Below are 14,979 nucleotides of genomic sequence, written 5' to 3'. Positions count from 1 at the left end.
TTAGTGTTTTCGGTTTTAAAATGCAGATCTCAGAGGCTACGCTTTTTTTCGCATTTCTCGCCAAAGTAGCGGCTGCCGTCTGCAAAGCCACAAGTGCCATCGGTATCGCCAACATGTCGACGGTGGAGAAATGTTTCTTCGTGCAGCGTTCTCTTGTAGAATGTGTACTTCGCGCTTTGTTCTTGATAAATCGTCATTCAGGAGTCGAACTAAGCATTGTCCCGCTCGTAGCGATGAAAATGATGACCGGTGCTTGGAACGACGTCAAGTAAAGCACCGTCGCGCACTGTTTCCTCACGGGCCTTGGTGCCAGGTGACGACTTCGGGCGCGTCATGACCGCCGACTACGGCGTACGGTGCGTCAGTGAATTTTGCGACTTCGCGTTTCCGGGCGCCGTATCGGACGGGAGCACAGCGAGTGACTTCATCGGTGCAGATAACGACGTAGCTGTTTCTTACTGCATCGATGCCGAGATCATAGCTGACGTTGCCGGTGCTGCAGAAATGGACCCATGCGGTTTGAAGATGCCAGCCGCCGTTGCCACCGCTAAACCCTTTACCGCGCTACAGAGCTCGCATCAGCGTTCAGCGTCGATCACCGCTGTTGTGGCGTAAGGTGCTGAATTTACTTATTTGGAAAGCTTCAATAATATTGACGATGACTTGATGAATTCACGGCGCGCAAGAAGCAAGACAAGTTGACGGACTTTTTTCATGCAAAATAAAGTGCGCTAACTTGCAAAAGGAGTTCTCGCCTTGTTCTTTAGCATATGTGAGCGAATCGTCATGTTCGCGCTTTTTACGATTTCAGAAAACTGTGTCGAGGCCTGCAGTGCTTTAATTAAAGCCTTACATACGCATATTTCGTATTTCGAATTATCGATATATCGAACTATTTCGCGGTCCCCTTCGAGTTCGATATATCCGGGATCGACTGTATTACCTTCATATAGGCAGCAGAGAAAAACTATGTATTAATAAGATGACACAGACTAATCGTTAGCGGGTTTACTGATGTTGTAATGTCGTTAGTGCTCTTTGTGAGGCAATCAATTCGCTTTCAATCGCAGTTGTGAACAAGTTTATGGATGATTCGGTCGTTAGGGTAGGTTTCAGTGAGTTCCAATCTTTAATGGTTAGAGGGAAAAATGAATATCTGAAGCAATTAGTGTTGGAAGAGTATTCGGCAAGAGTATGGGAATGGTTATGACGGGTTGGTCTGCCTTGAAAATAAGATATATACCTTGAAGTATCTATTTTTATTATGTTGTGTAGTAGTTGAAACATTAATTTTAGTCTTGTTAGTTTCGTTTGGTTTTGTAGTGTTAAGATGCCAGCATTATTAAGTAGATGTGTCGGTGAGTCTGTCTGTCTATACTTGTTAAAAATAAACCTTATTGCTTTTCTTTGAATCGCTTCTATTTTATTAATTTGTTGCTTGGTAAACGGGAACCAGACAGGGCTGGCGTATTCCAGTACAGATCGGACGAGGGTTGTATATGCTATTAGTTTGGTATTCGGTGGCGCGTGCTTAAGGCGTCTTTTCAGTAAAAATAGTCTTTTAAGGGCTGTGCCAGTAATGTTATCAATGTGAGCATCCCATCTCAAATCGTTTGAAATCGTTATTCCTAGATATTTGTGGTTAGAGACTGTGATGAAGGCACAGTTGTCAATAGTGTAAGAGAAGTTGGACCTGTGTTTTTTGCGGGTTATTGCCAAGGAAACACATTTACCAATATTGAGGGACATTTGCCATTTTTTGCACCACTTGTGTACATCTTCTAGAGCTCTGTTAAGGATTAGGTGATCGGAAGGAGTATTAATTTCTTGGTAAAGTACGCAGTCGTCTGCAAAGAGCCTGAGTTTTACATTAGTTGAGAGGGGAAGATCATTAATGAATATTGTGAACAATATTGGTGCTAGGACACTGCCCTGTGGCACGCCTGACGAGACTGATGTTGTTCTAGAGGCGGTGTCCTGTAACTGTACAAATTGTGAGCGATTGGTTAAGTAATCCTTAATCCAGTGAACAATTGTACTATCTTCAAGAGTAACTTCTAATTTACTTATTAATTTGGTATGTGAAACCCGGTCGAATGCTTTCGAGAAATCTAAAAAGATTAGATCAATTTGTTTATGGTTATCAATAGACTGGGCTGCATCATGTATTAATTCTAAAAGTTGAGTAATTGTTGAGAGTCCCTTTCGGAAACCATGTTGTACAGGAGACAGGATATGTTTTTTTTCTAGGTTTTTCTAGGTTCTAGGTTCTTTTACTCATGCTTAGAACATACGACGCGAGGGGCGATGTTATCGATTTCGACTTTATGCGGATAATGACGGCGACGGGGAAAAACCCCTAGAGAGTGTCCATATAATTGCTTTCTCAATAAAAAGAATCCATTGGCAACTGCACCTTAGCATAAATGGTTCAACTTCAACACAACAAAATTTCGATAGGACATAGTAAACTGCTTACATTATGCCAAGCTTTTAACTGTATTGGCAAAAAAAGAATTGAGAACATGAGGGGCTTGATTCGTTACGTACCACCACATGAAACCAACAAACAATGAATACAGGAAGATGGGAGAAACAACTGCGACGTTTGACTCTAATGTCGAAATGAAGTTCATAAAAAGGCAGCTTGTTGTGAGTGGGAGCCAAATCAACATGTTCTTCATTATGTTTAGCTCTGCCGGTGATGTATCATGGCAACCGTTCTCTTATGAAGCATCTTGCTATTTGTGCATGCATAGAAGATTGGACCTGCGAGTGCTGCCCACTGCAACTTGCATCTGTAGCACAAGTAACATACATTCAAACCAGGACATCAAGGAGTATGTGAACTAAGCAGCCTTAGCATTCATTCCTGTTGCCTGTCGATTCAGGATCCCTTCAGGAAACTTGAAGACACTTGCCTTCCCAGCCAACAGCCTGAAGTGGTGCCACCTTGTACTTGGTGACAAATTTTTCCTCGATCACCATTTGAGAAGCAGTGATCACCTGAGCCAGCACTATGAGCAGGTCACCTGAAAGATGGTCACAGGGTGTCATTGTGTCACAGATGCAGACATTTCTTCGAAACTGCAGTTGTATCTCATTTGTATAGTTGAACGCTTTCATTGTACTACTTCATTTCATGCCCCCCTTAAGTATGCTCTCAACAGAGCCTGTAAGGTATGCTACATAAATAAATACTAGATGGATGCTGTATGGATCTAAAGAGTGCGCTTATGAGCACGAAGACATGCAAACGGAAGTTTTCAGCATGGTATCCTGAATCTAATTGACCTTAGGTATTACACTACTTTCCTTGAATCGCAGTGCTTGCACACTCCAGCGAAGGGTGGACATCTGTATAACCAAACACAGTGAGCCTGGCTCACTCGCAGTGTGTTGTGGATATCTACTACATACATACATACATTTAATGACCGAGCTTTAAAATTTTTACAACACTAATTCCTAGCCAGGGCTTAAAGTCAGGCCCAGCCTCACTTTGCCTGGTGATCAGTACATGCACACGTATAAATACCCTCTCACAAACATAAGTACACCTGGCAGCAAAAGTTTACAGGACGTGGGCTCTATAGCAAATGCGAATTTCTGCTCTGTTAGCGCATGACACTTCTAGTCGAGATCACAAGAACTGCTACACTTAATTGGAACATTTACAATTACATGTTCCCAGATGAAGTGGGAATATAGCTTTTTCGAGTAAACTTTAGCTGCAGGGTCTGAAACCAATGTGGGTTGGGGGACATGCAGACAGACAGCAATACATGGTATGAGCTTGGTGTACCCACCGGTGATGATGCTGTTGGGGCCCTTGGTTGCATGGCTGTCGGGAAAGAGGATGTCGGACAGGCCAACCACAACCAGGCCACACATGACTGCGAGGATGCCAATCCACTCGTATGATCTCAGCCGACGCCCAAGGAATGCCACTGACAGCAGCCCCGTGAAGATGATCACAGCACCTGCAGACAACCAATGGTCGTGCTAATTGGCCACTGCAAAAACTCTTACATACACGAAAGCACAGGAGTGGCTGTTTTGAACATAGCCCAGTGGAAATATGAAGAACTAGTTATGCCGCATTGTTAGTGCTGCCAAGGCCAGGCTGCTGTCTTGATATTGCTCGTGATTGTACCTGTATCATTATGCAACTTCTGTCGCTTTCTGGCGACATAGAATCAAACCCCGGCCCCAACACCAGCTCCAATTCGCTGAAGGCCCCCAATGATATTATGGCAGTTCTGGAGGAGATAAAGTCAGGTCAGGTGTCTCTCCTAAACAAAATGAAGCTGATTCGTACCAAACTTCCGCAAAGTGACAAGGCATTTGATGACATAAGGAAGCGCCTGGCCAAAATTGAAGACTATGTTTCCTCTGTGACTGCCCTAAACATCAAAATCAATGATGTTGCAACTGTCATAGACAAAAATACAAAAGCCATAGGCGACATGTGATCCAGACTAAATGATTCAGAAGACAGAGCTCGCCATTCAAACCTTGTATTTTTTGGCATTGCTGACCGCGAACGTAAAATATGGCAGCAATTTGAAGAAAAAGTCAATGAAGTTTGCCCTACTAAGCTGAACATCGGTGCAGGATCTACAAATATCTAGCGGGCTCCCCGAATCGGCAGGTACAACGTTTCTAGAAATAACCAATTATCGTCAAACTATCTCACTTCAAGGTGAAACAATAGATTCAAACACTAAACAACTCAAAGGCTCAAACTTAAGCGTTTCTGAGGATTACTCGCCCAGAACCAGACTTGCGCGTAAACAATTAATCGTGTTTGGAAAATCCCAGCAAAAGCCGTTTCAGCTAAGCTACGACAAACTCATCCTAGACAACGAGACTTACGAGTACGATGATGATACGCACAGTGTTATATCAACTTCATAGCTACCTTCTATCACATCTGCAAAACCGAACGTACGCTCTTTATAATTTCTTTACACTAACATAAGAAGCGTGTTGTCAAAGCGCGACGAACTTCATAGCCTTCTTGCGCGCTCAGACTGCAAACTAGTACTAATAGAAACATGGCTCAATTCAACCGTCCAAGACAGAGCTCAGTCCGATCTTTCCTGATTTCAACATATTTAGGCGTGACCGTGGAGGTAAGCGAGGTGGTGGCGTTCTGATAGCCTTCCATCAAAGCCTGTGCTGTCAAATCATCAGTACCACTTCACCCGTCGAAATTTTGTTTGTCTTTTGCAACAATGTGTACCCTCAAGCCCTTATCGGTGTATACTATCGGCCACCTGATGCAGATGCTTCTTTCTCCGCTCATTTTCACGAAGCATTGCAAACAATCACATCACTCTGTCATGCGCCACTGCTCCTTTTTGGGGACTTCAACTTCCCCGATATAACTTGGTCTGAGCCCGCACTGATACTAGCAAAGAAAAACCCTGAAAGTACATTTCTTAACACGTGCCTTACTTTTGGATTAACACAACTTGTATTGCTACCAACACGAAAAAAGGGGCAATGTTCGAACATATTGAACGTATTGCACGCTGAACTCACTTGTCACCTATCCATGAGCAAAAAAATTACAAAGAAAATAACGCTTTACGTTAAAGTGATTATGATAGCATTAATGCCGCGCTGACCGACTTCTACAACCAGTATATAACAAGAATTTCCAAAGCGCACTGTGGAAACAAACTGGACGTTTTTCAAGAACAAACTACTAGAACTCGCAGAAACATTCATCCCAACCATTACTATAATAGAACGCCCTTCATCTCCATGGTTCAACAGCACACTAAAACACCTAAACAACAACAAAAAAACGGTTATTTTGTTCAGCCAAACGCTCAATGCTTCTGCCTGAGAAAAATATAGAATAACAGAAAAGGAGTATAATTCATTGGCTGCAAGCGCTAAACGCTCGTTTTATTCGGAAACACTGCCTTCCACGTTGCGAAATAACCCGAAGCAATTTTGGAAATGTATTAGCCCAAAGCCACACAAACCATTATCACTAGTTGATGATGATAATAAGCCTATTCCAGACCATAACGTAGCCCATGTACTCAACACTTTTTTCTAGTGTGTTCACTTCTGAGCCTTGTACTAATCTTCCTGAATGTCCCTACATAGACCACCCACCAATGTCAGATATAACGTTTGAAGTAAATGGCATTACCAAATTAATTGAGACGCTAAAGTTAACATCTTTAGCTAGCATCGACGGGATCAACTCTAAATTGCTAAAGAATACTAAACACTAAACACGTCACCAGTACCTTCCTATGTCACATCTTTCAGCAATCTCTGTCATCTGGAGTGGTGCTGCACGATTGTAAGGTGGGCAAGATAATTCCAGTACCAAAAAAAAGGTTCTTCATGCAGTAACTATCATCCAATTTCCCTGAACAGTGTTTGTTCTAAACTAATAGAACATATAATCTATTCTCAAGTGGTAAAGTTTCTAGCATCATGTCATTACTTCAGTCCTAATCAGCATGGTTTTCATGGTCTTGCGAAACACAACTCGTTCTCTTCATCAATGACATATCCTCTCATATCTCGATACAGAAACACAGATACTCAAAAGTATCTCTGAAATACTATCACGATACTCTTGTATCGCGATACCGCCCAGCCTTGCTGCCATCTACGATCGTGTCTGCCGCAGTTTTGTTTGCAGCGGTTGCAACAAGCAGCATCACTATGACTGCGAGTGTCGGATGCGCATGTATTTTCGGAGTTTCGTTGTCGCCATACATGATCGCATCGATAGCGGCCGTGGTTTTGTCCAGAGTAGTTGTGGCAAACGATAACCACAGTTCCGACTGTGTGTGCGCTGGTCGCATGCATACTTCCCAAGTTTCTGGAGCTCGCTGCTCTCTGCCATTGCTTATCGGTTTTGGCACCAAAGTTCATATCACCCGTCGCTACGCGAAGAAGTGTTCGAAACATCCAAATTTGGCCCACTGGACACAATAGAATTTGGCCGGGCAACCCGGCTGCTACAGAAATTTGTATCAGCCGGGTTGGCATCATCGAGATTCTACTGTAGTTACAAACAGGATGTGCAAAGTGCTATATTTTTACAGTATTGCCATTTTCTTGCTCATGAAAGCGTTGTTTTTGGTAAATGTGGCACTACCTTTGATTTTATTTTTCATGCCAGTCAGTTATAGTCTTCTTTTTACACAAAATGAGAGCAACAATCAAAGGACTGAATGTAATGCACATGACTAACACACACTCCCCCTTATCACGAAAGATTATGACAAGAATGGAGAGCTTGTGTCAAATACAATGAAGCACTTATCTTACATCCATAGGCTCTTTCAGATAAGCATGACAGGAGTGACCCACTCGGGGCTTACATTTTTTTTTCGGCGCCGAGACTGAGCTTGGGTCAGAACATTCTCGGCATTCTGGGACTTAGACAATGCTCAGTGACAATGGGCTAAACAAGCTTGCCCTAGAATGCTTCAACATAAAAAGGAAACCTACCCCATTGCTAGCCTCATTTATTAACATGATGGCATTAAGGAACCTGGCAAAAAATCCTGATGGATGCAAAAAATTAAAATAATGGCCGGAGTCAAACTGAGGTATTCAGCGTGGCAGTCAGAGTATCCTACCACCGAGTTAAGCCAGTGCATGACCCCACACAGCCATGTTAGGAGAGTTGCACCAGGTGTCGCACCATGTGATTTGCAACACAAGTGGGTGGTTGAGAGCTGCCTATCCATTAGAAATGGCTCGGGCATAATTGGCATGAACGAAGTAGGTGAATCTTACAGACGCGTAGCAGGCACCTCGCAACTGTACTTGCACTAGCTGCCTTAGGAGAGTTTACGCACACAGCAGCACAGTTGAGGTTGGCAAGCAATGAGAAGGCGATGCAGCCCAGTTCACCACCGCATTGCACTCTCACTGCTCTGCCTCTTTTCTTCATTCCGTGCAACAAATCTTCAGCTGCCTTTCCAAACAAATTTATGTGGCATGGCCAACATATACGTACGTACAAATAATGCCCGTGGGTATGTGACAGTCATTTATGCCTAGCTTAAAAGGGTTTGCCCTCAAGCTGGCTGGTAGGAACAGAACTACAATTGCACAGACACAAGGCCAATCACTAACTGCCACCTCCATATTAAAATTGTCCAATTAGTGCCGACTGGTCCGGCTTGTCTCGATAAATTACCGTGCTCTGCCTGTGCAAGGGTGACGAGGCGAACTTACCTCGCAACATCTGGAAGCTGGAAGCGTAGGTCAGGTTGAGCCCAATGTACATGATGGAGGTGCCGACCAGATCACACATGGCTGGAGGGAGGAAGATGAGCGGGTTGAAGTCTCGGCTGCCACTCACGCTGGGAGGCAGCTCAACAGCCTCGCCTGCCTTGGCCTTGCGCGTGTAGTAGAAGAAGACCACGCGAAAGGCCAACAGGCACGACATTTCCCCCAAGAACATGCCGACCGCCTGCACCGTGAAATGCCACACTTAACATTGCAGAGAAATTAGATCGCTACTTAACACAGTAAATGCCACTTCCGTTCCATGTTTACTGCCGGTTACTGTTATGCCAATGCCTAAAAGCAAGCAACATATTCTTAGCGTTATGCCAAAAAACTTAAGACAGGACAAGAAAGGACATACACAAATGCTAGTGTACACCCTTCTTGTGACTATCTTAACAATAAGTGTCTACACTAGTAAACACCAGGAGTATGCTACAAGCACTTGGACATTTAGAACACGAGGCTGTGAAGCTGGTAACTTTAGCAGCCACTTGTAAACAATCTATAGCTGCAATGATAAAAGGTTAGCACAAGCATCTAATGACTGGAGCAGCAAGATCACAAGAAGGATTTGAAATGCTCGCTTTAGCATTGGACTTCTTTCTGCCAGTCAAGAGCACTGGCAATGCCATACACCAGACACCAAAAACTGTCATGTTAGGGCATGGCATTGAACAACTTCTAACATAATATGGCTAACATCATGTTTACAAAAGTTGCATAATCACCCATTAAGCAACTCTCTCTCATGACACCTTGAGAGAGTGTCAAAGAAATGCTTTATTTGAGCACCTAGGGATTCTAGAGAAAATTTCCCTAATTTATGGAAAAAACACATTAACACACTTGAACGTCGCAAAAAATAAAATTCAAAATGCTCAAAAACAGATTGTACAGCTAACATTACAATTCCAGAACTAACACTTCAATCCTTTAACCTGCACATTCTTTTTATTGTAACAATGTCTTTTGATGCATAATGCTTGGTAGGTTACACAAGTGCTGCAAAGCCTGTGCTTTGTGTATAATGAAGCAGTGTTGTGTTTAAGCTGCACTTGGTATAAAACATCTAAAGTACTAGACAACCAAGCACTTTGCAGGCTTTAGATTTCAGCTGTAGTCTGTTAAAACACATTAAACTCAATTAGAAACACTACAGAGAATCATGACATCTGTTTCCAGTCAAAGGTGAAGGACAAGACAAAAGCATGAAATTTGACATTTGGTATTTTCATTAACCTTCCAAAGTCTAACATTTTCTCACCATTATTTATTAGAAGACATTATCTACAATTATTTATGGGCGTAGGAAGAATGTTTTCAGAAAGAAAAGCCAGAAATAAGCAATTGTAAAGTTAATACAATTAGCATATTAATTAAGATTGGATTCCTTTAACTACCCAAAAATGAAAACTTATTCCTGCATATCAAAAATGTAACTATGGGCAATGCACTAACATCCACTGCTTAATTCAGAATTTTTTGATGTCAAACTCAATGCAGCATATCTGCACAACGACATGTTACTGGGCCAACTGGTGCTTAATTAACACTTTCGTGATCGTGGGAAAATGTTTTTAAGTAGTCCAGGAAATATTTCTTCCCTCCACAGAAGTTAATTGATGCTAAAGCGTAGGGTATCAGATTACAGTGGGGTGATTCCACCTAAGATCGAACAAACGATGGCTGGTCGACCTCTCAAATTTGTTTCAAAATTTTATATATTATTGCCTGATGAGTGGAAAGAAGAGATCCGCAATTTGTTTTGTCGAAAAAAATTTTTTTGAAGCACAGGAAATCAATAATGACGAAGAGGTGGAGTGAAGCGCTCATCCGCTCTGCTGTTTTGGCCAACTTTCGTTATGAATTGCACAAAATATATTAAATTTAGGCAGCTGAAATTTCTTTAACTAAATATATGCATATTTCTGCTTCTGCTCAGATATTTTTAGTTTTTATGCGTAGTGTAGATGTTTTTATAACAAACCTCAAAATTGGCCCAGGAAACATTTTCTTTACTTTGAAGGTCTTTATCTCAAAAAAGCCTTGTAGCAGAGCGACAAAAATTCCGCGTTACGTTCTTCGCATACTTATCTACCAAACTGCCGAATCTTATATTTATATAACTTTTCAGTAAAGAGGTATGATCGGACTAAGTTCAAGAAAACACCGAACAGTGGGAACTCCTGACGACAATTAAAAAAAACACCCCATTTTTTATATTTCTTAAACTTTGTCCACTTATTCTCCTCCACATCAGCTTTCACAGTCATTAAAAACATGTTGCATAATTTCGTTGCACTAATAGTTACGGCCCCTCCAATGAAGCCCTTAGGCAAGGATTGGTGCTGGACCCAGGGCCCAGCAAGTGTATAAAATACAGGCAGAATTGAATTTTTTTTTATTAAAAGGCCAGCAGTACCAAAAAAAGTGTCGGCGGCACTGAAGACGTTAATTTTGTAATTATTTGGTCACTGCAGCGGCCACGAGCGCGGGGCTACCAAGCAGGCGCGCGCGCACCCGAGATGCTCGCTGTAAGAGACGGCGCAGTGAGAGCTCGTTTTCGCGTCCTCAGACCGATTGAGTTCGAAACAGCAACACCTCTCCGGTGACTTGAACGAACGTGCACTGGAGCTTCGCTCTTATATCCATATACTCCTCCTTTGAGTCTCATAGCGAGAAAGTATAGCTCTGAGTGAGTGTATTGTGGAGACTACCTTTCGAAACACAAGAACCTTAATTATTGCAAGAGAGAGAGAATAAACGTTTATTGTGAGCAAGCGCACTGTGCGCCCATTGCAAGGTGGGCGGCCTCCTTATTCCAGGTAGTCGCAGGCCTTCGCCATGTCTCGTGCCCGATGAACCAGGGTTCGCTGATTCTTCAGGTCTGGGTCCGATAGTTTGGCTTCTCACTGCTCTTCGGTTAGTGTAGAGGTTCTATGGTTTTGTATACATCCCCATACCATATGGCATAGAGTGTCCGGGACATCACAGTACTTGCAGAGGTACGAGTGCTCAGTCGGTGAGATACGGCGAAGTAATATACCGTGAACGTAAGTGTTTGTTTGCAACTTCCTGAGCGTTACTGCCTCTTCCCTAATTAGGCTGGGGAAAGCTGGCGGATAAGTTCTTCGGCCTAGCCTATAGAGTTGTAAGATGTCGCTATGCTTTTTGGGTACATCATCTTTCCTCCTAAGTGCGTCCTGTGGGAAGGCCCGATGAACATGAGCTCGGGCGGAAGCGTCGGCTGCCTCATTTCCCATCAGGGACTCGTGACACGCGGAGTCCAAACGATGTACGTTTCTGGTAGGTTCTTCTTTGCTGTAGCTGTGAGTATTTCTAAAGAAGCCAAAATTTCGCAGAGTTACAGACCTAGACATCCATGCTTTGAAGGAACGTTTAACACCTGCAAGATCAGTGACTGTCAGTAAGACGGACTACTTGTGCTACGCGTGCTTTTGCTACGACTGCAATCAAAATTTTCACGGAACGCGCAGTTGAACGATGACATTCTTATGCCCCCTGAAAAAGAAATCGACGTCGTTAACCAGATCACTGCGACTACCGGTGCACGTGCGTTCAAGTCACCCGAGAGGTGTTGCTGTTTCGAACTCAATCGGTCTGAGGACGCGAAAACGAGCTCTCTGACTGCGCCGTCTCTTATAGCGAGCATCTCGGGTACACGCGCGCCTGCTTGGTAGCGCCGCGCTTGTGGCCGCTGCAGTGACCAAATAATTACAAAATTAACGTCTTCAGTGCCGCCGACACTTTTTTTGGTACTGCTGGCCTTTTAATAAAAAGAAATTCAATCCTGCCTGCATTTTATATTATACACTTGCTGGGCAAAAAGTCGGAATTGCCAATCCTTGCCTAAGGGTCTCATTGGAGGGGCCGTAACTATTAGTGCAACGACATTATGCAACATGTTTTCAATGATTCTGAAAGCTGATGCGGAGGAGAATAAGTGGACAAAGTTTAAAAATATAAAAAATGGGTTTTTTTTTTAATTGTCGTCAGAAGTTTCCACTGTTCGGTGTTTTCTTGAACTTAGCCCGATCGTATCTCTTTACTGAAAAGTTATATAAATATAAGATTCGGCAGTTTGGTAGATAAGTATGCGAAGAACGTAACACGGAATTTTTGTTGCTCTGCTACAAGGATTTTTTGAGATAAAAACCTTCAAATAAAGAAAATAACGTTTCCTGGGCCAATTTTGAGGTTTTTTATAAAAACATCTACACTACACATAAAAACTACAAATACCTGAGCAGAAGCGAAAACATGCATATATTTAGTTAAAGAAATTTCAGCTGCCTAACGTTAATATATTTTGTGCAATTCATAACGAAAGTTGGCCAAAAAAGCAGAGCAGATGAGCGCTCCACTCCACCTCTTCGTCATTATTGATTTCCTGTGCTTCGAAAAACTTTTTTTTCGGCAAAACAAATTACGGATCTCTTCTTTCCACTCATCAGGCAATAATATATAAAATTTTGAAATAAATTTGAGAGGTCGACCAGCCATCGTTTGTTCGATCTTACGTGGAATCACCCAGTGGCAGAATTGGTCTTTTTAATAGTATTAATTTCGGACAGCAGACTTATTTCAAACGTAAAAAAAAATCCCCAAGACGAAGAAAAATGTAACAAAAATAAAAAAATAAAAAACATAATGCTACTCTGTACAAGGTAAACTTAAAAAATCTAAATATAAATTTTTAACACAAAGAACGGTTGCTTGGGCTAGTTGGTGATTTAGCATAACATACATATACGCCTAGTGCGCGCCGACGGAAGTGCCATAGGCGGCGAACTCCATTTCTCTCGGGAAAGCAAGCAGACGGCCGCCGTGGTTTCCTACGTCGTTGTACGTGTGTTTCCGCGTTGTTCACGTTTCCGTAGTGAAATAAGCAACGTTCGTCGTATGTGTGGTGGCCGAAACTTCAAGGGATGTCGAATAACAATTGCTGTGGAGTGGAGTGCTCAAACACCTACAAAAACGCGCCCGGAACACGGTTTTACTCACTTACCGCAAGGCCTCCTGAGCAAGAGCGACGGAAGCAATGGATCGCTGCTGTTCATTGGCAAAGACGAGCCGCTTCGTCACTGTGCGGGTTAACACGTCGCTTCTTGTTCTAATGCTTTCGTTCTGTCATATCGGTGCTCGCTGGATGCACTCGATCATGTTGACACTGGTAGACGACCAAAGTTATCAGCCTGAGCATGCGTTGGTTCGGTTCGACCGCCGTGCAGGGCACTTCGCTCAAACGTTCTATATTTCAGAAGTGTTGTAGTTCGGGCGAGTTGGTCATCCATGAACTTAACTTGTACTAGCGCGGTACATGTACCGCGCTATTACAAGCTAAGTTCTATATTTATTATATAGCCAACTTCAAGCCGAGATCGGCGTGGCTTTGTGCGGGAAGTGCTTGCGAGTTTTTACTCTTGACCGGTGTCTTGCTTTGCCGTGCGACGTATGTGGTGTACTACTTCCTGAAATTGTCACGCGATATTTTGTGTAATTTGTCATGCACCAGGCCAGTCACCTGCTCGGCAAGTAACTTTTGTGGCTAGGAAGGGCCACTAGCATTTCGCCTCTGTCGAAATGGGACCGCCGTGGCCGCGACCGAACACATGACCTTCGGGTCATCAGCCGGGCGCCAAAACTACTACATCACCGCGCCGGGCAGGCCGAGGAGAAGCAACATGTGTGAAATGTCATGAAGTTTTGATCAAGCACCTTCATGGGCATTGCAGGCATTGCTGCAGTTACATACGGCAGAGATAGTTTATACGTATGGCAACTATTCCTTCCCAAACGGCATGGCTTGACACCACAGCTGCTATGTAAATATTTCTTACCGATGCAATAAATAGCACGCAGTGTTTACAGAACTCTCTTTCAACCTTTTTATGTAAACCCATTTACAGATATCCGCGCCAGGTACACAGGGATACGTTACGCTCCGAAAAGAAGCGTAAACGATGTGCCATTCGTTACAAACTGTACATGGCTTGCAGCAGCTCTTCTGGCGCACTATATCATTAAGGGAATCAGATGGTGCACACACCCACGCCAAGTGAGAATGAACGCAGAAATGAAGAGTGAATCATTACACACAGCCATATGCGAGACACGCGCAGGAGAGGAGGCAGCGTAGGGGAGAGGCGGTACTTTTACGAAGCAGAGGGGGCTTTAGCAGGAAGCAGGGTTTATGGCCAGAATGCCCCCCTGTAGCTGACTTCGTTGAGGGTGGATAGCATTTGTGATCCTACGATAATCCCACACTTAGAAGGAAGCCTTATCTCAGCAGCTCCTACCCATGTACAAAGATTGCCTTGCTCCACATCTGCTAAACCAATTCCAATATGGTTTTCTTTCCTTAAAAATAAGTCTGAACAAAATTACAGATATGAGTCTACCATTGTTTACTAGAAGTGCCACAAAATGCATTACATTTTTTTAGACAGAAACAGAAAGAAGATCAAGGTCAGAACTTCCAACTAAGTCAACAATGAACACCAATACTGCACTACTGTTAACTCCCTAAACTGAAAATTCCAGTCGGGGACAACAATGACAGATTGTATATGGGCCTTATGCACATTACCGCACTTTCCGTGCGGTAAACCGGTCCTGCTAGCTAAAACACTAATATAAAGATGCAGGGTAATCGATAGGCTTGAGTGT

At 43.1% G+C, this 14,979-nt stretch overlaps 1 protein-coding gene across 1 annotated transcript in view; it reads right to left on the bottom strand.

The window, feature by feature from the left end:
- LOC119390930 (solute carrier family 35 member F6-like) overlaps nucleotides 1-14,979 on the bottom strand; it is a 37,583-nt gene that overhangs the window by 12,441 nt on the left and 10,163 nt on the right. The window contains exons 3-5 of the mRNA XM_037658646.2: nucleotides 8,233-8,470; nucleotides 3,810-3,983; nucleotides 2,922-3,032 (exon numbers count right to left, since the gene is read on the bottom strand). Coding sequence (XP_037514574.1) covers nucleotides 2,922-3,032; nucleotides 3,810-3,983; nucleotides 8,233-8,470 — 523 coding nt within the window. The remainder of the gene's footprint in view (nucleotides 1-2,921; nucleotides 3,033-3,809; nucleotides 3,984-8,232; nucleotides 8,471-14,979) is intronic.

This window comes from Rhipicephalus sanguineus, chromosome 4, assembly GCF_013339695.2.
Source record: "Rhipicephalus sanguineus isolate Rsan-2018 chromosome 4, BIME_Rsan_1.4, whole genome shotgun sequence".
NCBI lineage: Eukaryota > Metazoa > Arthropoda > Arachnida > Ixodida > Ixodidae > Rhipicephalus > Rhipicephalus sanguineus.
This window is presented reverse-complemented; position numbering and strand designations above follow the sequence as displayed.